This window comes from Bombus pascuorum, chromosome 15, assembly GCF_905332965.1.
Source record: "Bombus pascuorum chromosome 15, iyBomPasc1.1, whole genome shotgun sequence".
Lineage (NCBI taxonomy): Eukaryota > Metazoa > Arthropoda > Insecta > Hymenoptera > Apidae > Bombus > Bombus pascuorum.
Genome location: NC_083502.1, coordinates 3,944,564 through 3,966,028, shown reverse-complemented (window position 1 = coordinate 3,966,028; position 21,465 = coordinate 3,944,564). Strand labels below are relative to the sequence as shown.

At 29.8% G+C, this 21,465-nt stretch overlaps 6 protein-coding genes across 10 annotated transcripts; 3 read left to right on the top strand and 3 right to left on the bottom strand.

Annotated features, from left to right (window-relative positions):
- Positions 1-965: 965 nt before the first annotated feature.
- LOC132914852 (calnexin) lies at positions 966-7,715 on the top strand. Of its 4 annotated transcripts, XM_060974339.1 has the most exons (10): positions 966-1,210; positions 1,305-1,557; positions 2,171-2,466; positions 2,602-3,261; positions 3,339-3,479; positions 3,631-3,756; positions 4,043-4,165; positions 4,409-4,570; positions 4,664-4,760; positions 6,733-7,715. In XM_060974339.1, the coding sequence occupies exons 2-9, from the start codon at positions 1,314-1,316 to the stop codon at positions 4,718-4,720; spliced, it is 1,809 nt and encodes a 602-aa protein (XP_060830322.1). In that variant the 5' UTR covers positions 966-1,210; positions 1,305-1,313; the 3' UTR covers positions 4,721-4,760; positions 6,733-7,715. The 4 variants fall into 4 exon arrangements, with proteins under 4 accessions (XP_060830322.1, XP_060830321.1, XP_060830324.1 ...); XM_060974338.1 differs by lacking the exon at positions 6,733-7,715 and having other exon boundaries at positions 4,664-5,347; XM_060974341.1 differs by lacking the exons at positions 3,631-3,756; positions 6,733-7,715 and having other exon boundaries at positions 4,664-5,347.
- Positions 6,518-10,071, bottom strand: LOC132914849 (myotubularin-related protein 6). Of its 2 annotated transcripts, none has more exons than XM_060974333.1 (13): positions 9,897-10,071; positions 9,489-9,602; positions 9,237-9,399; positions 9,011-9,168; positions 8,805-8,930; positions 8,601-8,735; positions 8,363-8,495; positions 8,062-8,288; positions 7,719-7,969; positions 7,510-7,650; positions 7,316-7,442; positions 6,979-7,248; positions 6,518-6,917 (listed from the first exon to the last, which is right to left on the bottom strand). In XM_060974333.1, the coding sequence occupies exons 1-13, from the start codon at positions 9,918-9,920 to the stop codon at positions 6,774-6,776; spliced, it is 2,013 nt and encodes a 670-aa protein (XP_060830316.1). In that variant the 5' UTR covers positions 9,921-10,071; the 3' UTR covers positions 6,518-6,773. The 2 variants fall into 2 exon arrangements, with proteins under 2 accessions (XP_060830316.1, XP_060830317.1); XM_060974334.1 differs by having other exon boundaries at positions 9,011-9,159.
- A 25-nt stretch (positions 10,072-10,096) lies between these two features.
- Positions 10,097-11,359, top strand: LOC132914875 (anaphase-promoting complex subunit 10). Its single transcript, XM_060974376.1, has 3 exons — positions 10,097-10,418; positions 10,486-10,738; positions 10,820-11,359. Exons 1-3 carry the CDS (start codon positions 10,394-10,396, stop codon positions 11,109-11,111), a joined length of 570 nt encoding a protein of 189 aa, XP_060830359.1. The 5' UTR covers positions 10,097-10,393; the 3' UTR covers positions 11,112-11,359.
- LOC132914807 (uncharacterized) lies at positions 11,349-19,283 on the top strand. The gene is made up of 15 exons (XM_060974216.1): positions 11,349-11,484; positions 11,556-11,678; positions 13,328-13,479; positions 13,548-14,492; positions 14,562-14,973; positions 15,048-15,490; positions 15,575-15,714; positions 15,795-16,057; positions 16,157-16,412; positions 16,498-16,837; positions 16,917-17,169; positions 17,256-17,490; positions 17,577-17,950; positions 18,135-18,425; positions 18,524-19,283. Exons 1-15 carry the CDS (start codon positions 11,349-11,351, stop codon positions 18,880-18,882), a joined length of 4,722 nt encoding a protein of 1,573 aa, XP_060830199.1. The 3' UTR covers positions 18,883-19,283.
- LOC132914867 (RWD domain-containing protein 2A) lies at positions 11,717-13,301 on the bottom strand. The gene is made up of 3 exons (XM_060974365.1): positions 12,726-13,301; positions 12,198-12,644; positions 11,717-12,106 (listed from the first exon to the last, which is right to left on the bottom strand). The coding sequence occupies exons 1-3, from the start codon at positions 12,918-12,920 to the stop codon at positions 11,870-11,872; spliced, it is 879 nt and encodes a 292-aa protein (XP_060830348.1). The 5' UTR covers positions 12,921-13,301; the 3' UTR covers positions 11,717-11,869.
- On the bottom strand, positions 19,097-21,416 carry LOC132914862 (testis-specific serine/threonine-protein kinase 1-like). The gene is made up of 5 exons (XM_060974358.1): positions 20,920-21,416; positions 20,421-20,724; positions 19,463-20,022; positions 19,285-19,374; positions 19,097-19,216 (listed from the first exon to the last, which is right to left on the bottom strand). Exons 1-5 carry the CDS (start codon positions 21,013-21,015, stop codon positions 19,169-19,171), a joined length of 1,098 nt encoding a protein of 365 aa, XP_060830341.1. The 5' UTR covers positions 21,016-21,416; the 3' UTR covers positions 19,097-19,168.
- Positions 21,417-21,465: the final 49 nt, after the last annotated feature.

The window sequence follows — 21,465 nt, the reverse complement described above, 5'->3', positions numbered from 1 at the left end:
TCTTAAAAATGAGACCCTAAACAGAAAACTTTTATTCTATACATTTTTTACCTATTTGAGCATTATTTATCTGCTGATTGGTGACTTGTACCTAACCAATAATTAGTTAAATTACTAACCAATTTTTTAAACTCGATTTTCACGAAAAATTAAGCTTTGTATGAAAAAATGTTATTTTACATTTTCGATTTATTTTTGCACATAGAATCACCTCTTAACTTTATATGATTATCTTTCAGATTGAAACTCTTTGAGTATAAGACTCTTTTACAGTATAAAAAAAGTGATTAAATAACATTTTTTAAATTTCGCGCACTTCATACTATATTTTCATGAACATCGTATAGGATAAATATTCAGAACCATTTATTAATAATAAAATGATAATAAATAATAAAATCATCATTCTTTGAAAGATTAAAGAATTATTTGGCGTAAATTACGCAATGTTAGATTCAGTACCTATAATTGTGTTATCATGAGTAGGATTATCAACAGTGGTTTTCAATCAGCGACATTCGATATTTCATTAGAACCTCGCCACGAAAAAAAGAAAAATATAACCAAACGTTTTATTAGATTTTTTCCCTATCTACACAATTTACCAAAAACTACAATATTTAATAATCGTTTCAATAAAAAACAAACCCTTTTACATATAAATTCCCTCTTAAGACTATTAAAGCAAAAACAAAATACAAATTATCGTGTATTAAAATATTTTCCCATTTTGGAGGATTTCGCATTTTGTATTGGGAATCACTGTGATGTGGTTTTACTGTACGAGGTTCAAGGGGATCGGTAATCGGTATGTTACATTAATATCACACGTCAGAGAATGTACGAATGGAAATACAATTTCCTTAAAGGTCAATCAATTTTCCTCTTCAGGTAAAAAGGAGATCTATAAGAGGCTGAGTCGAACCTAATATTTTTAAATACGTCTCAGTCGAATTGTCTTTAAGCTGTATTATTTTAATCCGCTGCTATAACCGCGGGATCATTTGATAATTCAATTAATTTAATTAAGCGGAACACTAGTTTCCATTGCACGCCTCGTTTTCAGTATTGTTGCTTTTTGAAATACAACTGCAAACAGATATTTTTCTCCTATATAATTGAATTACTATTACTTAATTAAATTACCCACGGAGCGACGTTTTTCTTTCGCTCTGTTCACTGAGAAATCAATGCACGTCGACTGAATTTGGTAAGGGAATTTCTCTTTTCTATTCACTTTTTTATATTACATCTCGTAATCAATGTTTTTCTTCATAAAGTTCCGCATTCTTTTTTATTTCTAGGAATATGAGATGGCCAGGCTTGTAGCGAATTTAATTATATATTTATGCCTGCTGTGTAGTATTATCAAAGCTAATGAGAGTGGTGATAACAATGTTCAGGATACAGCGGCTAAGGTAGTTTATAAGACACCCGAAATTTCTGGATTTGCATATTTAGTAGAGACGTTCGACAACGAGGAGAAGTTTAAGAAATCTTGGGTCTTGTCAGAAGCCAAGAAAGACTCTGTTGATGAGGATATAGCGAAATATGATGGTTATGACCTCTCGTTTCTAGTTTTACTCATATATATCTTCAGTTTACAAAAGAGATCAATGCACACACCCATTTAAAAGATGATCAATTTTAAGATATTGCGCATGTATTTAAAAAATTAATATAAATCGAAAAAATTTTGCAAAAAATTATTTGGAGCTAAAAAAAGAATTATTTATATTAAAAAATTATTTGTAATAAACATATAACATTGACAAAAAGGATAGACTGTAGGAAAGAATAGTCAAATATTATTTTCATACTTTTTCTTGTTAATAGTCCTTGAAATCTCCCTTTCATAGTTTTAATGTTACAATGCAGAAGTAATCTATTTTGAGTTGTGACACTTTTGAAATATATATATGATATCTGCAGAATTTAAACCTGGTAATGAACTATTCTGTAAGATGGGAGTGTCATTATTTTACCTAATAAAATTACACTATAGTTATACATGTAATAAGGAAAATGTTAGAATTAAAAGACAATTTTTGCTAGAAACCTTCAAAATCCAAGCTAGTATAAAATATAACTTTTGTATTACTTTTCTACTAAACTGATGATATATTTTGATTTTTATGACATAAGACTATAATCTACATTATTTTTGTAGGAATTTGGTCCATAGAAGAACCTAAAGAGCATGCGCAAGAGGGAGATCTGGGGCTAGTCCTTAAGAGTAAAGCTAGACATGCTGCTATATCCACTACATTATCCAAACCATTTTACTTTGGTGATAATCCATTAATTGTACAATACGAAGTGAATTTTCAAGAAGGCCAAGAATGTAGCGGGGCTTATTTGAAATTGCTTACTCTGGATGCAGAGCATCAAGATTTAAAGAAATTCCATGATAAAACTCCATATACTATAATGTTTGGTCCTGATAAATGTGGAAACAATCACAAGGTATATATATAATATATATATAATAATATAAAACAATAATATAAATAAAACAAATGAAACAACAAAAATATAAATAAAACAATTTCGTTTTTACAAAACTGTTCTAAATTAACTAGTTGCTTTCCTCTAATGCAGCTGCATTTTATCTTTCGACACAAAAACCCCATCAATGGTTCGATAGAAGAAAAACACTGTAAGAAACCTAGAGAGCGCTTGGAAGATTTTTTCAAAGACAAGCAATCTCACCTATATACTTTGATCATTCGACCAGATAATAGTTTTGAAATCAAAGTCGATAATAAGGTAGTAAATTCTGGATCTCTGCTGGATGATTTCACTCCACCAGTCAATCCACCCTTGGAAATAGAAGATCCTACTGATGTTCAGCCAGAAGATTGGGATGACAAGGAAAAGATCCCTGACCTATCAGCTGTTAAACCAGATGATTGGGACGAAGATGCTCCAGCACAAATCGTCGATGAAGACGACGTCATGCCTGAAGGATGGCTCGAAGACGAATCACCCATGATTCCCAATCCTGACTCTGTAAAACCTGAAGATTGGGATATTGAAATGGATGGAGAATGGGAACCTCCAGAAATTCCAAATCCAAAGTGTGCAGATGCACCAGGCTGTGGAGCATATAAGCAAAAGATGAAAAAGAATCCTCGATACAAGGGCAAATGGTCACCACCCTTGATTAACAATCCTAATTATAAAGGCAAATGGAAGCCAAAACTAATTCATAATCCTAATTACTTCAATGACCAACATCCATTCCGGATGATGCCTATTGTATGTTTCTATATATTATAATATCTTACGAAATTTTCTATAAATTTACAGAATATGTTTTATATTTGGATTTCTAGTTTGCTGTGGGCTTTGAACTTTGGTCGATGTCCACGGACATTCTCTTCGATAATATTCTTGTTGCTGATGATGAAGAAGTAGCAAGAAAATGGGCGGAAGATACATTCGAAGTACGTCGGGCTAGAATCGAGGAGGAGAGTGTAAGCAATTCTTCTTTTCTATCCAAAGAAAAATAACAATCCAACATTTACTTGAATTAAATTTATGAATTAATTTATTTTTTAAAAGAGGTATAAGTTTAATGAGATGTGCAATATAATCAATATAATCAATATACGCTATACTATGCAGGTAACTTTATGGGGTCGCATATTAAAAGTAACAAATTATAAACCAGGCTGGTGGGTGTTGTATTTTATATACTGTGCAGTACCAGTTGTATTATACATTTGGTATCTTCTGAAACGAGTTCGTGAGGTATACTTTGTAATTTAAAATGTGCAAATCGCTCTCATATCTGTAATATTGGTACCAAAGTATAACAATATGGTGACTAGACTTTTAGTAATAATGTATCCACATAGATCGTTTACATATAGTATAAAAATTGTACACATTTCTCAACTATAAATTATACAAAATAGTAGTGAGAAAAACTTAAAGGAGAGATATAAATATTTAGAAGTTTATTAATTGATTATTAGTTTTTAAGTAAATTCAGTGTAAATTGTATGACTTGTAATTTTATAATTATTTTATACAGTGTAGTATATGGCATCAGATTGGCGTATTTGCTGCGGAACATCGCTGGATATGTGGTACATGTATAATAATTCCTGGCTTCGCCATATTGCTAATAATATATTACTGCTGCTTAGCTTCTCAGGTATAAAAGAATCATCAACCCTTATAAACTATTCTTTTCTAATATAGTAACTATATAAAACATATGCAGTAGTTTTAATTTTATAGTTACATTACGCACTTTGTAACAATAGTATTACGCCAATTACGATAGTTTGCTAATATTAAATCTTGGCTTTTTAAGAATATTTGGAAGTAATTTTCTCTATTTTTGTAAAAGATTCTCTATCTTTGTAAAGTAAGAAATTTATAAATTTCCTTTTAGGATAAATATGATGTAAAAGATGAAGATAAACAACCTTTAGAAGCAAATGAACAAATAGCACAAAAGCAAGAAGAAACAGAAAATCAGCTACTTAATACCGAAGCAGAGGAAGAAACTGAAAAGTTAAACGAAAATGAAGATATAATAGAAAGTGAAGATAATGTTAGTAAAAATTTCTTCCATGTTATGTTATGTTTCTATGTTATGATGAAAATGATTTTTTGAAATTTATTTTAATTTTTTATTTGCTTTCAGGATAACCCAGCAATAGGTGGTGATGGGCCACGACGAAGAAAACCAAACAAAGACTAGAATGAATTAAGATTATATGAAAGGAATTCGTACTACTAAGGTATTTATGCAACACTCACATTCCACTTAACACTTGCATTGTAAACGTTAGAATTTTTCTCAGTATCTAATTATATATTATAAAATGTCACTAGAAGCCAGATTTTTATCTAAAAATTAGATATTTTTTCTCATGTGTAATTTTTCATTGTCATACTTTTTAAGCAAAATAATTTTCACATTGAAGCATGTTTCTCACGCGTATGAGTGATACAAATACTTCAAAAAAAAAAAAAAAAAAGAAAACAGTTTTGTAAGAATGATGTTCCGTGTAATTATTTATGTCTTAATACTATGTAGCAATTTAATTTTTGTTATTGTATATTAAAAAAAAAAAAAGAGACGAATAATAGAATAGATTTATTCACAGTTTCTGTATAACAGAGTGGATGATGTGTCTTTTTTAGAAAGTTCGTTGCTTGTGTCCAATAATGTTTTACACAAAATCCATATGGAATTTGTTATTTAATATTACCAGTTAATGTTTTCATAGGCATGTATTATATTATTCAATGTAACGATTTTTCTTAAATAATGTTTCATTCCTTTGCTATTATGTTAATAAAGTATGCAATGTGACTGAAATAATTTTATGTATTATATTATGTTGTTTAAAAATAATTAAACAAGTAGATTCTGAAAATCCTTTTCCTCCGTGTTTACAACACACGCAACAAAGTAAATTTCTATTTAAATTTATGAAAAAAATTTTGCACTTTTTAATACGTTCGTTGCTCAGCGTGATTCGACTGTTTCCTGCGGGACCCAAATCCGACCGCCGGTACGCAAAATGTAAATAGAGCGACAAGCAGGAATTCATCGTTTATCGCCTTCGATTCATTGTAAGGAAAAGATTATTTATTTCTGAAATTGAGAAAGTGATAAGCTTTCCAGTTAGAGTATTTTGAGGGATTTCGTGGCAGATATCTCAGATCTTTCATTTAGTCGAGAAGCATACTTGTGAGACGTACATCAGTGATTTTTTCATCCTCAAAATGTTCAGTAAACAGCGTGAAAATATATTTGAAAGTGAGGAGAGTAGTGATGACGGAGTCTATAACAATTGTTCGAAGTGCCCAAAATTATCCCAAATGTTTTTTTTTTTTTTATTTTATTTTATTTTGGTTTTTACAATTTGTCCTGAAGGACATTTGGTAAAGTGTTATATCTCATTGGTAAATAAAAAAATAAAATAAAATAAATATAGCATGTGGGTGGCTATCCCCAGCGGGTTGCCAGCTTCGTTTTTTCTAAGTTATATCTTTTATGACTCCAAATGTGTTCGGAAAGTTTTAACGAATACCATGCGACATAGAATAATGTAATATATTATCCAGAATATAAATTAATAAAAAGTATGGTATAATGTGTTTTTAATATTTTTATGTTGTATATTCTATATATAATATCGTATATTTAATTAACTTGAACAAGAAGAGCGTCACCATACTTTGGTGACGGGGTCCCCATGGAAGTATACCTGTCGCATAGATATGTGCGACGTGGCGACGAACGTGTTAAAACAATTCAACTAAATTATGCTATTATTTTTTTCATTAAAAAAGTAAAATTAAAAAGAAGATTACATTGATATAAGCAAATGTAAAATAGTAAAATTTTATTTTTGACCTTAAAAACAAAACATTACGTTTTGTCATCTGCATATCTTATAATAGAAGTATAAAAAAAAACAGTCTTATTTAAAAAAGTATGATCGTGTACTATTAGAATAGTTATTATAATACAATTTGCGGTGGATCGTTAAAATAAAATTGTTTTTATTCGTAATACTTTCTTATGTTATATATCCTGTTTCTTTAAAATCGACATGCTTTGGTTCGAATACATATAAAAAAAAGAAATGTGAAATATACAATTCCCTATTAACAGTTTCCATCAGATCAAATTTTTTAGTTTACGTTACTATCTTATTTCTACCTTAATGTTATATAATCTAATAATATACATTTTAGGTACAGATTACAAATTTAAATAAGTGTTCAAAGGAATAAATTTAGGGACTAGTAGAAGGAATACTGGAATTCTGTGTACAAGACTTACAAGTAGGCACTGCACGTTGTGAATTATGTCCAGCAAGAATAGTGTGTGCACCCATGCATCTTGTGCATAATACCTCCCCACATGACCAACAGTGATGCTGAAAAAAAGAGGAAGGAAATATAATTCTAATCCTAAATTAAGTTATAATATACATTTACCTTTTTATTAAATGCGTCAAATGTAGTAGAACATACACACTCTTCCATGTTACGGAATAACTTCCAGTCCAAGGAAACTGTTTTCAATTCGTTTTGTAACTGACTAATTTTTATCTTACACTTTGCTTTCTCTTCGTGAGTTGGTGTATTTTCTATGATGGTTTCAGATAATGGATCCATCGTGTATTTATTATCGAATTTTAGTTTCCCTTGTACTCCTTTTTTTTTAATGTTATTTAAATTCAATACTGAACTCAAAGAGTTAACTCTCTGTTTAAAGTAAAATGCAACATTAAAAATCCAATAAATAAAAAAAATTGTCAAACAATAATTATACCTTTATGAGAAGCTTAACGTGATCTTCTAAACAACTGGTATGATCATGCATTATCGAAAGATAATCTTCGTACGTTTCTCTCGGATGAATACCATTCTCGAATCTAAAGTACAATCCTCGCCATAAACTAGAAAATTATTTTTTATGTAATTTGTAATTGTTGAATACGTTCACATAATAAAATTATATATTACATAATGCACTGTGGAGCCAATTTAGGTTGGAGAACAGGATTAGTTTCTTCATTGAAACGATTGCATTTGTATAAAGGATTTATATATTCATGCATATTATTTGCAATGTATCCCCATAGAGAATATGTTCTTTCTGATACTCTAAAAATAATTAAAAATATAATAAATTGTTACTTATATAAGAATAAATTATTACTTAAAAATAATACCTGAGAATTTGTCTTTCTTTTTCTGAATTCCCTATAAAAGTACCATGTTGACAACTGTGTACATGATCATGAAGAGTTATCAAAAAAAATTCGTTAAATTGAAACTTATGGGGATACTGTTGCAACAATTGATATGTTGCATCAACGAACTGAGTAAAAATTGGGGCTAATTCTTTGTTATCACAGTTAATGTGACCACATCGGTCACTAAACTTATGTCCAAACGATAACCAATCTTTTTCTATCAGTGCCTGAAAATGAAACAAAAATATTTAGTTCTGGTTTTGAAAAATTAAAAATTTATAATAATAATTATAACTAATAATGTTCAATCACTTCTTACTTGAAAACCTTGAATTGTCCTGTAAAATGGATCCAGTAATAAAGCACTCAATGAACATACTTGAGCAGTGCGATCCCAACCATCACTACAATGCACTACTACGCTAACTCCATTTGAAACTGCTCTAGCAATAAACCAAGCAGTCTCTAAAATAGATCGTATATGTTTCAACCACCCACTGCTTTCCAAACCACTTAAAAATGCACTCATTGATGTCATCCTTTGTACTAGACAATAATTGAAAACATTAAAGTAATAAATATTCATAATTTGCGTAAAAAATCTAAAATAAAAGACTCACATTCTATTAATTTGTTTAAGCTTGTTCTCATTACATGAATATTTTCAATACCAAAGAAGTGAAATTTTATGTTGTCATAAAAGTTCTCGTTCTCATATCCTTTTCCTGTAGCTCTATTAGCAAAGGCATTAATCTAAATAAATATTAAAAAAATGTAACGAAACTGATCTCTATAATGATATTATTGAAGACAGCTTACAATTATAAACATATTTTGGTGATCGTTTTATAGACTTACTCGTGGTCGCGTATCTACAACGTACATATATTTAGAATTAGGATTTGTCCGCAAAATATTGTACATCATTTGTTCGTCCTCGGGACATCGTGCACTAAATCCCGATAAAGGTTGACTACATCGGCAGATAACAGCCTGTAAAATATTTTACATAGGACCTGTTTATTTTTTTCACATTTTATCTATTTCAATAAATACGCATACCTTGTTGGAATATAAATATGTTAAAACTGGCAATCTTCCTCTACTTCTAAACTTTGCACTGCCTATCAAGATACTGTTGGCACATGTACTAGGTACATACAAATATTTTGGATAAGTATCACAAAGCTAAAAGTTGAATCAATATATTTAGAACATCAAAACCTTACAATGAATATTAAACTTTAAAACGAATATAAAATTTGTACCTCGTAATTTGTATTTAAATACGTCAGAGACCATTCTTCATTTGGAACACCTTGCCTTTGAAATTCACTTTGTACATTAAAAAAATTCCATCCTGCATGTTGCGGTAAGGTGTCTTTGTTCTCTTGATAATGAAAACAATAAAGATCATCTAAACTTACTAAAAACAAAACATACAATGTTAGACACTGATTTTTTAAGCTCTACTTTGTATAGAACAATGTTCACCTGGGCAAGACAATTTTGAGAGAGTAAGATATATATCATGGCAATCTCGTTCTTTTGGAATAACAAATGTTACAATGAAAAAGTGTTTACATTTAATACATAATGGGGAGCCTGTTGTAGTCAGTGGCTGCTTCTCTATATTCGCAATGTGAGTATATAACACCTATGGTAAAAAGCTTTATAAAAATATTTATATTACTTGGGAATAAAGGTAAAACAAATGATCGTAATAAAAGAAAATTATATTCATACCCAGATCTTTTTTTTTCCACTTCGTTCTGTAAATATAAGATGTGTTACAGTTAAATAAAGAGTACCAACAGAATGATTGTTACTATATTTATCTAAAATCCTCACGTTCCCCACCTGGAATTATAAATTTTGCATATCATAATGATATTACTCCAGATCTTTAAACTCTAGATATATATTTTATAAAGTATATATTTATTGAAAATAAATGCATATACTTTTCTATATTCATTCTAATACAATTATGTAAGGACAATTATCTTTTGTTGTTATTTTTTTTTACAGATATCAATATGTAGTGACTGAAAAGACATATTGGTGAATGTCATATTGACAGATGTTCGTAATTGTGATTAAAAATTCATTCGAAACAGCTTTACGACAAATGAAAAGTGTTTATCACGATACCTTCGAGATTTTTATTTGATCCATTTCGTTCTGTTCGTTCACAGTTGTTTACACCTGATGAACCATTTGACAGACTGTAAATTGGTTACCACTGACTTATCAGACAGTAACAGGGGTTCTCAACTTATTTTTATCGAATATGAAAAAGATATATTCCCCATTGCCCTGATATACGCACTTAATTACTGATTACACGAATGTAGCTTGTCGAATATTCAGATGAAAACATTGACATTCATTTTAGTTATCGACATATTTCTGTTTTTTAAGTTTCAAATTTCTTATGGGTTAGTCATAGATGGCAGCAGAAGAATAAACATCACATCTTTCTATCTTTGACAGAAACCTTTAAATAAATAACATTGTATCTAATTCGACATCTAGTTCATTTGATAAGAAATTACTCAATTCTCTACTATTTTACGAAAAATTTATGTTTACAGTGTATTAAGAAGTTTCTGTGATTGATCAAGTACTTATAGTTTAAAAAATTAACAATGAGTAATAAGACTGGTAATACAGGTAAATATCTTGTATATAATCATGTCTCGTGTGAAAGGTGTTTACTGTAATAGTTATGCCTTTTTAGGAGAGATAGATCCTATACAGGAGGAGCTAGCTGGTCGTGTGCGAGAAGTTGGAAACCATGCAATTTGGAGTCTGTCCAGTTGTAAGCCTGGCTTTGGCGTAGATCAGTTGCGCGATGATATAACAGAGACATATTGGCAGTCTGATGGACAACTTCCACATCTGGTAAATATTCAGTTCAAAAGGAAAACAACAATTCGTGACATATGTATATACACAGATTACAAGTTAGATGAAAGTTATACTCCCAGCAGGTGAGAAATGTTGTGTATATCTTTTGTTACTTGAAAGTAATAAATGTTAGATAATTGTTAATGTTATAACATCACTTTTAGGATAAGTATCAGAGCAGGTACAAATTTTAATGACCTCCAAGAAATAGAAGTAATGGATTTGAATGAACCAAGTGGTTGGGTTATCATTCCCATAAAGGACATAAATGATAGACCTATTAGGACATTTATGATACAAATAGCAGTAATAAGCAACCATCAGAATGGACGAGACACGCACATGAGACAAATTAAAGTTTATAGTCCCACACAGGATGTTCTTGGACCACCTGCTCCCTACATTGCAGGCCATTTCCTTACCAATGAATTTTTGCGTTATGCCACAGTTAGATAAAGAAATAGTCGTTGTGCAAAAAAATTGTAATAACAAAGAATATTAATGAAATATTCATTAGAGCTCAGTTATAATGTGTAATTGTATGTTACACACATAATTCATATATATACGAATTTGAATTAGTTCTGTTACCTGGAAGGGGAAAAAATGTAAACATGGAATGTAAAGACCACCTTTTCATCTATGAACTATTTCTAATTGTGAATCAACATTCTAAGTAACGAGTGTGGAAATATGATATTAAAGTTTTTCCTTATTTTAATATTAATCAACACCGCGAAATGTCATGAATATACCGAAAAAAATTATGCATTAAATGCTGTACTTAAAGATACATCAAATTTCTTTGGAAAATTGAAGCTAGATTATGGTATGAAATTTCTAACGATAAAATGAAGTTAAATATTATATGTATATTATATTTCGAAATGTAATTTTTAGCATCGAAAAATTTAAATAATGCATTAACTGAAATTAATACAAAAATTACGGAGCACATTAAAAACACATCGAAAATAATTTCTATCCGCCATAAAAGAGAATCACAGAAGAATTCTGGAGAAGGTAAGTATTTATTAAAAATAATTGAAAAATAACAAGTATATTTTTTCTCTACAAATATATTTATTTGTTTAACAACACTGTTAAAGTCATGGTAGACGTTTACTGTTAATTATTCAAATTATTCATCAATTTATTTGTACAAGATTGTTAAAGTCATGACGGATATCTATCATCAATCTTTAATCATGCTATCAATTTGTCAGTTCAGTACATCTAACTTCAGTACCAAACAATTCCTTAAACGCATGTTGAGATGTGTGTTCCATTAAATACTTTAATACTTGACTCATATCATTATGACGTCCTGAAGTACTAAAGAATATTTCTCGGAAATTACTAAATTTACGCATTATATCCATCGTATTTTCACAATCTTTCTCCTCTTCTATCAGTTTTAATATTATTTTCTGCCAATTCATAGATTTGATCTAAAATTTTCAAAATATAAAATTTAGTTTTCTACAATTATGAAAATACAAAAAAAGACTTTCTTCTTTATTTAACTAAAAAAATTGATACTTTTTGCCAACAATAGTCGCAGTCTTCAAAGGCACCTTCTATACAAATTACTCCAGGCTTTCCCGCCAGACAGAAACCCGTAAGGGAATTTTCTTCTGCCAAATCGACAATCTTCTTTCTTTTATGTTTACTATATATATGATGACTATAAATCCAAAATCTGGCAAAACTTGTTGAATTCTTTTGATTTTTATTCCTGTTTTTACTAACGAATTCTCTGTTTAGATTTTTGTTGGATTGTGTAAGGAAATTTTCGCCATTATCTTGCAGCCACAATATTAATACTTGAATGCAAGGCTCATTTTCTTCTTGATGTTCGAGAATATCGCTCAATGTTTGGTTTAAAAGCAATTGTTGAGTTCGGCTCAGAAAAGAGCTCCTCGCATAAACCTCTGGCTTTTCTTTAGGATAATTAGATGATAGACTAATCAATAATTCTATAGATCCCTGTGAATGATTAAATACCAGATTTTTAGCAGACATTCTACTGATATATTATATTGATAAAAATATTTGTTTCAAACTTACATTGTTCAAAGGAATTTCAATGGAATATTCCAATCTTTGAGGCAGTTCCTGCATCGGGTTCTTGACGAACTCGTTAATATCAGCCAACACTCCATGATTTGTAATCGTTAATTCTTTTGGATAAATAGACTGCAATGTTTCCAGCTCGCAAACCTGAGCTGTTAAATTTTCTTTTATTTCTTCGTATGTTGACATATTGCCCGTTAAAACACATATGGATGTACACGTTAAAATTATTTCTAATTTAAATAGAAAAAAAAATAAATAAATAATGTTAAGGTTATCGGAGACTCAAAGAGATAACAACACACGTGTGTTATTGCTTTGATAATTGACCGCAGGTCGTTCAATCGGTGATCCTGGTCAATTATCAAGGAAAGGTCTATATCACGATTACCACGAATCCTCTATACTGATACTTTTAAGAACTGATGGGGATAGCGACGGCCACTTAACCTGTACACAACATTGGCCAGTTAGTAAGACAGCGCCGTGATTTGAATCGATAAACAAAAATCGAATCGAATCACCAAATCGATAACTAAATCGTTTGTTAAATCGAATTTAAATTTAAATTTAAATTTCAATATTGATTTTTACAGGTATTAATGTATTCACTGGGTTTCATGATCTTAATCGACTCAATTTCGAAAATGTCCAAGACATTAAGTTCTTTTCTCTTCAAAATGAATTTGGAACAATCTGGTTCGCTGTAGTTTTAGATATTTCCAAAGTATCCTTGTACCAGATAAATGTAACATTCTATTACTTTTATAAAATCAAAATGAAATGCTGAATTTTATAAATTAGTTTTCATTTCAGAATGACGTTTTTTATGACACAATCTCTTACCCTGTGCTAAATGGAAAACAAATATTTGTAAACAGTTGTTCATATGGAGCGCTTCTCATTATTCAAAATCAAAATGGATCTGTTATTTTAAGTTTCACCAAAGTTCTAAACAACTATTATTTGCAGCCAGTTCATGATTTTGAGTTGGCTGATATAAATCATCTAACAATTTGGAATGGAATGAATCGGTTGCATTTAGGCACAGTTTCTCATTCGAACATTTCAATTTACATCTGGTTTGATAATTACTTTGATCTGGTACAGGTCATTGATGTTGGTACTAAGAAATTAATTCCATTCCAAAGTAAAGGATTTATGTATTTAGCAGTGACTGGTTCTTCTACATTGATTTTTAAATATTCCTTAAGAACCAATAAATTTGTAATGGTACAAAAATTGCCATTGAGTGAAGATGTCTCTTACTTTCAATTAACAGAAGGCCATTTCATGGAACACTATCTAACTCTATCAACAGAGTCTTTCACTGTTATTTATAAAGAAATACACGATCGTTTTATACCATTTCAACAAATTTCTTCTGGCAATTTTATATTACCAGTTATTTCAAGGAAAGCAATTATACTCTTAACTTTACATAAAGACACTATAGTAGCCTATCAATATAATGGCTGGAGATTCATAGAATTAAATGCAAAATTATCTGGAATCAGTCAACTTCGTCGAGTAATACTGTATAATGAAGAATTATTACTAATGAGAAGCAAAAATAATAAATGGACGTTGAAACAACCACTATGGATTAAAAAGAAATCTAACAAGAATTTACAAGAAGAAATAAGAATATGGAACATTAATGCCAAGAATAGAATTCAAAGAGCAATGAAAGAAATTCCAATGCCAAAGGATCCTATCACAATTATAAGAGGTCATATTGATCAGCTTTATATTAATAATGTAAGATATTGCATCTTATAACAAACTAAATTAAGCCAAAGCAATTTAATACTTTTATTACCTTTGCAGATAAACAGACACAACTTACAACAATTAAAAGATTTATATAAGCAATATAAGGAACTGACTATTAGATTTCAAGCACAAAAGGTTGATATTAATAACAAGTGGCATCCGAAAATTAAAACTATTTCTTCACTACATGCAAAAACAATTCAAGTGAAATGTAAAACAAAGTGTAAAATCAATCGATTGAATGTTGAGGAGAATATGAATTTCTTGACCAAGTTAATAATGTCAATAAAGACAAATCAAGAATTAAATTTTGATGAATTAAGTATAGAAGAACTAAGAAACTGGAAATGTCCTCTCTTAAGTCTTCCAATAAAAGACATTATAGTTTCTGAATTAATTAATGGAATAACTTTAGATTATTTACAGGAAAATGCTTTGAAAGTAACTGGTGATCAAGTAGTTTCTGGTAATACATTCTGACTTTCATTTCTTAATTAACTGTTTAATTATAGAAAATAACTTATGAAATCTTTATTTCAGGAAAGCATAATTTTACTAACATGAAGGCAACAAATGCTTTTATGCCAATAAATATTGCCACATTCTTAACAAAGCAAGATGTAACGATAAAAGAGATGAAAGTTAAAGAACTGAATTTAACAACAGGAGGGATTTTATTGCCATTAAATGGCCCATTCTCAACAGTTACTGGTTCAATCAAAACACCTAAATTAAAAGTAAAAAATTTTGATGATTTAAGAGGAAAAATAGAAGGAAAATGGAAAAGATTGTCACCTACAATATTCGTTAGTGAGCCTATGATTTTATATAACAATTTGAATTTAGAAAATGTTAAGATTGATAATTTAACGTCTACAAACTTAATTGCTAGTAAGACAGGATCAATCAAAAGTACCTTGTCAAATGCAATATCTTTACACGATAATATATCAGTGTCCTTAATCCTTTCAAGTGAAAAAATGGCAAGTATAATATTTCCTACATATTTAATTTTGGAAATATATTATGATATGGTAAGTAAAAGAAGTAATTAAGTTTTATTCTAGAAATGGAGCAATATCACTTTGTATGGCTTTAAAAAATGGATTACTGCGAATTTCCAAAATATTAGTATTATATCAGGAAATAAACATTTTCATCAAAATGTAGAGATAACAAAGTTTTCTTACAATAAATTAAAATCAGAGTAAGTTTACTTAATATTTGCATTAGTAAAAGAATTAATATAAAACAAATATATTTAAGCAATATTTTCTTTATTTAAAGGAAGCAAGATTTATTTTTAGAGGATTCAACATTATGTGCCACTTCTGTTATTGCACCGGAAATTAAAACTACAACGTTAATAGCGGATATTATTGCTGTAAAAAAATTAAATAGTTCACAAATTGTCGGGAACTTGAGTGAAGATTATTTCATTGATAATTTCAAAGTAGTTTTCAAATCTATTTTGTCTGAGAAACTGTATTACCATAATCTCACTGCAAAAAATATATTTACAACACAACTGAACAATTTGAATTTAACAGGTAAAGTAAGATAATTTTTTAAATATTATATTTTTATTTGATACTTCTTATTTTATTTGATGCAATTTGTAAATTCATCAATTCTTTTTAATTATACAGAATTGAAGAGGCTTGTGAATTCATGGATTGAACCTAATATTCTCAATACCTCTATAGAAGCAACAAACTTGAAAACAAATACTTTCAGATTACCTGTTCGATTTTACATAGAATTAGGTAACAAGATAATTAAAAATCTAATATTAGAACAACATGTTTATGTAGATTACATTAATAATATTAATATGACTGATTTCTTGGATAATGCTATAAGGCTCACCGATATGAAATCTTTGCAAAATATAATATTTCGTAAGTTATAATTAATAAAAATTAATAAAAATTAATTAACGATACAATGTTTTTTATTCAATTTATTAATAGTACTTCGTTTTAGGTAGCGATTTTAGTACGAATCATATACATGCTTCTCGTCTTCCATTTCCTTTGATAGACACAGAGAAAGATCTTAATTTACATAAAAAGAGAATTTCTGGTAATATAGAAGCAAATGCAATAAATTTACCATATTCTTTTAAAATTGCTGAAAATGAGACTCCAGTTAATATCTTTATTAAGGGATCTGCAAGATTTCCACTTGAACCAGCAATAACAAATGTAAATAATATTAGACTAGAAGAACTGTTTCCAGAAATTTGGTTGACAACAAATGTTACAACACTTTATGGAAAGAATTTGCATTTTGAAAATATAGTGATAAATGGAAATGTTATTTTAGATGTGAGCAATGAATTATCATATAAATATTTCGTTATAACATTATAGGACAAATCATTATTAAAATAATAATCACTTTTAGAATGAAATAAGTACATTAAATATTGAAATGTGGAAAAACATTTCAAAACGTATTTTAAGCAAAACCAAGTTACAGGAAATATTATACCCTGTGTCTTTGAATAATATTGAAGTTCCTTTTATCGTGGGTTCAAATGTTTCAAGACTAAAATCTTCACTATCAGATCTCAATGATATATTTGAGAATTCTTTGCTAAAGGATGAAGACCAACAAGTGAAGGCAAAATGGACATTTCATATATTAAAGGTCTTAGGTAATAATAATAAAATTGTGAGATAAAAGAAAGGATTCTTGTAAAATATTTTTAAAACAAATTTTACAAATATATGAAAAATTTAGGAAACTTGAGTGCAAAACATACGATTAACAAACTGGATCTTAAGAAAGACGTTGTAAGACACGATTCGAGAGAAAATATTGTAACTGGAAAGAAAACAGTCATACATTTAACTGCAGAGAATTTGAATGGTTACAACTTTGATAAATGGGCTGCTAATGCTTTGACGAAGTTGAAGAAACATGCAATCATAAAGGGACAAAAAACATTTATCACTGCTACGTTTAGCGATATAGAGTAATTAATAAAATGAATCTATTTACCATTAAACTGGCTTAACTAAAATTAATATTCAATTGTTATTATTCATTATTATTAATTAGGGTGTCTGGAACTGTAATGGGAAATACTATGGAAGAAGTATTAACAAAATCTACGAACCAAGGAATTTATGGTCAGAAAAAGTTTCAAGGTTCTATTAATGTACCTGAGCTCATTGTTAATGGTTTAATAAATGATGTGAATTTGACTGAGCTAGTAGATCATCAGTTAAAGAATAATAATCATCTTCAAACAATAAAAACCGAAATTGAATTTCAAAACAGCTTACATATTCATGGAGATCTTGTAGTTAAAGGTACTTATGGAGGAGCGGAGATGAAGAATTTTTACAGGAGTTATTCGAGTGTTTTACCCATTGCTGAAAAAATGAAGATATTTTTAGAGGCAGCCGAAACCATTAATACAGCTTTACAAAGTATTTCTTTTACATCTTTCTTTTTAATTTTTAAGGGGGCACACCACGATATTTTATGCATATCAAACTTAAAAATACATAGAAAGAATTTTTTCAATTTTTCGAAACAAACAAAGTGGTATACCCTCCTTGAACAACAGGTAACATTAATTATTATTAATACTTAAATATTTTATCATTATAGATCGAACCGTTTATATAAATAAATTGGAAGTCGTAGAAGACACCATTGTTGCTTCTAATAAATCTGCAATTATTCAGTCAGTACAATGCAAATCTACAAACTTTTCCTCGCATTGTTTTGGTAAATCTGCACTGAACGGCACTGTATTAACATATCAAACAAACGGCAGTGACTTTCATGTCAAAAAATTAATTGTCATGGACGAAAAAGAACTCATTGTATTTGTAAACTTTGATTCTGTATCCATATTTTTATTTAGTAATATAAAGAACGAACTTGTTCATTCAAAAGGTTTGTCCAAGTTTATTTGATGTTTCTATTTTATCGAAATGCTTTAATAGTAATAAGTAGACTACGAATGTTTATGTAAATACTTCCATAATTTGTAGAACTACACATACCAAGAATAATGGAAGCATTTGCGGAGTCAAGGATAGATACCTTGTGGATCGTTCTACGACTGACCACACAGACTTTGGTCTTACGTTATCAGCCATGGGAAGATCTGCAAGAATATGTTTTGCCAGTCACGGACGTGTTTGAAATAAGTACATCTCCAAATAATCAGCTTTTGTTATTACTATCAGATGGTGTATGGGATCTTGAAGGACTAGCAAGTCCTAGAAATATTATTGGGATTCCCCTCAAAGAAAAAGTAGAGACGTTCGTTGATGAACATAATTTCTATGTGCAATGTACTTCAAAAAATAATACGACTTTAATGAAAGCACGATACATAGGAAATTGAAGATTGTTAAATTAATTTTCTTACATTATCTTTGATATGTAACTGAGAAATTTAAACAAAAGTATATTAGATATTATTTTGCTAATATTTGGGTGTCTCAATGTACAATGAATGATGTTTGATTACTGTTATTCAGTATGAAAGAAACTAATAAAATAGAACCTTTAAAAGGTGTATAAAACTGTTCAAGATGTATGAAGGTGTAGAAAAATTCTCCTGGCAGTAACTTGATGGTTTATGGTCATGGAAACTCATATAAGGCTCAACATACGTACACTGCTGAACGCTAAGAGTGTTTAAATATGGGTCCAGCAGCTATAGAGGACATTGTTACCTAAGTAGTAGAAATCATTATATATATTTCTTGAAAAGAAAATAAAAAGAATAAAATAAGATACAAACTCTGGCAGCTTTCTTAATCACGGTGACCTCTTCAGGTTTCGCCTTAGCTGTGTTGTTAATTTTCTTCTTTTCCTCCACTTTGAACAATTTCTAAAAAACAAACATTTTAATAAAAAAAAGCATCAAATTGCATATACATCCGCAGTGTAGTGATAAAAAAATAATCCTTCAGTCTCACAGGATCTTTCGTAGAGAATTTCTCCTCGATTTTCTTCCTCTCCTGTATTGCGTTGTTAAGGGCAGTCTGTTCAGCTGGTGTGAGTACCAGAAGTCTAGGATCCATTGCAATCCATTCACTGTGCAATGTCTGATCCAGCTTCCAGCGTTTCGAGACATCAGGTTCCAAAAGACGAGTCACTAGCTTCTTTACTTGTTCGCTTAAGGTTTCTGCGATTTTACTTCGGAACTTCCATTTGCGATTTGTTTGTTGCTCGTACAGACGTTTGATATCAGTGTCGTCAAAGGGCATCGATTTGTTTAAAAGGATGTAGAGGATGACGCCAAGGGACCAGAGATCCGCTATCTTTGGATTGTACGGGGAAGCACGAAGGATCTCTGGGGCAGCGTACGATAGAGAACCGCAATAAGTATCGCTCAGAACGCGTTTACCTCGATTATCTATCACGTAGCGAGCAAATCCGAAATCCGCAAGCTTGACATTGAAATTTGACGTTAGTAGAACATTCTCGCATTTTATGTCTCTGTGAGCAATCTCCATTTCGTGTAAATATTGAAGACCTGAAGCAAAGATAGAGTTTTTAATATAAAATAGTCATGAATTTTAATAATCCTCCTGATCTTATTTATTTCATCATGTACTGTATTTAAAGCAGGGACCAAAATAATAAATGTTTTTAAAATTTCTAATTTTTAAAAATCTTCCAAAAAATACATTTATTAAAAAAATCGTACTTTAAATGTACTGGCTCTATAAATAGTTATTATAGATGATTAAGACTCTCCTGATCAATAGTTACCAATAACAAAAAAAATTGTTAATCTTAAAAAATGTTAAATTTACAATGATTATTTGTAAGAGAAATCATTTAAACTAAAATATGAATTCTTATACTATAACTTTTTAAATTTAAATTATAACAGATATGGTCTCTGATTTAAAGAGATATCGGTGTTACCAAGAGCAAGTTGTCGAAACCATACACGCGCCTGTCCCTCTGCAACCGCACCATTCTTCAGTATAAACTCCAGGAGATCGCCGTTCTCAGCATAACGCATAAATATGAAATATTTTGTACGCCTTTGGAATATACTATGTACATGCACCACGTGAGGGTGATTCAATTTCACCAGGATGTCGAGCTCCCGGGGAAGAAACTTTCGGACGAAATCTTTCGGCGCTAGCCCGGTGTCTATCACTTTGCAAGCCAAAGTACTATTCCTTTCTGGATCTGATTCTGGTTTATACTCTGCCAGATACACCTACGATTAAGCAAACACAAATTTTATGTTAATCAAAGAAAGATTGTAAAAAATATACATATATTTGACGACTCCAAGTAAAGAAAACGATGTTACCGACCGAGGGGAGGAATGAATTTGAATTATACCCATCTTTTGTAAATCGTTTACCATATCGTTCTATAATCTTAATAATTTGAGAGATGGTTAATTAACCTTCGCGTAAGCACCTTCTCCCAGTTTTTTTAGAAATTTATAACCGCGTGCTAATAAAACTGCCTCCTCGGATGAAGTCTGATTCAAACTCGTCATGAGATTTCGCGATCCACAAGTGACATCCTACTGGTCCTGTTATAATAATTCATAACTGATTAGTAGACTGTAGATTTTTATGCAAATTCATAATTTTATAAACATAATTAAAAAAACAGAACTATTATAATGTTGTGTAAAAACTCTTATTCATTTTATAATAATTTATGATTGTTCTTTCGCTTACTTTTATTTAACAATCAAGATTGTAGTGGAATAGAGTTCTAGCTATGAAAATATCAAAATCATTTAACCATTTTGCTTAATTAAAAATCATGCTCGATGTAAAACATGATGACAGAATTCATGGCCTACTTTATATATATTTATATTACTTCAAACATAAAGAAAGTGAAATTTTTAAAAATTAAAGGGTACCAAAGAGATGAAAAGCTAATTAAAAAATTAGTTAAATGAAAATATTAAGAGTTCCTGTTTTATTGAAATGTA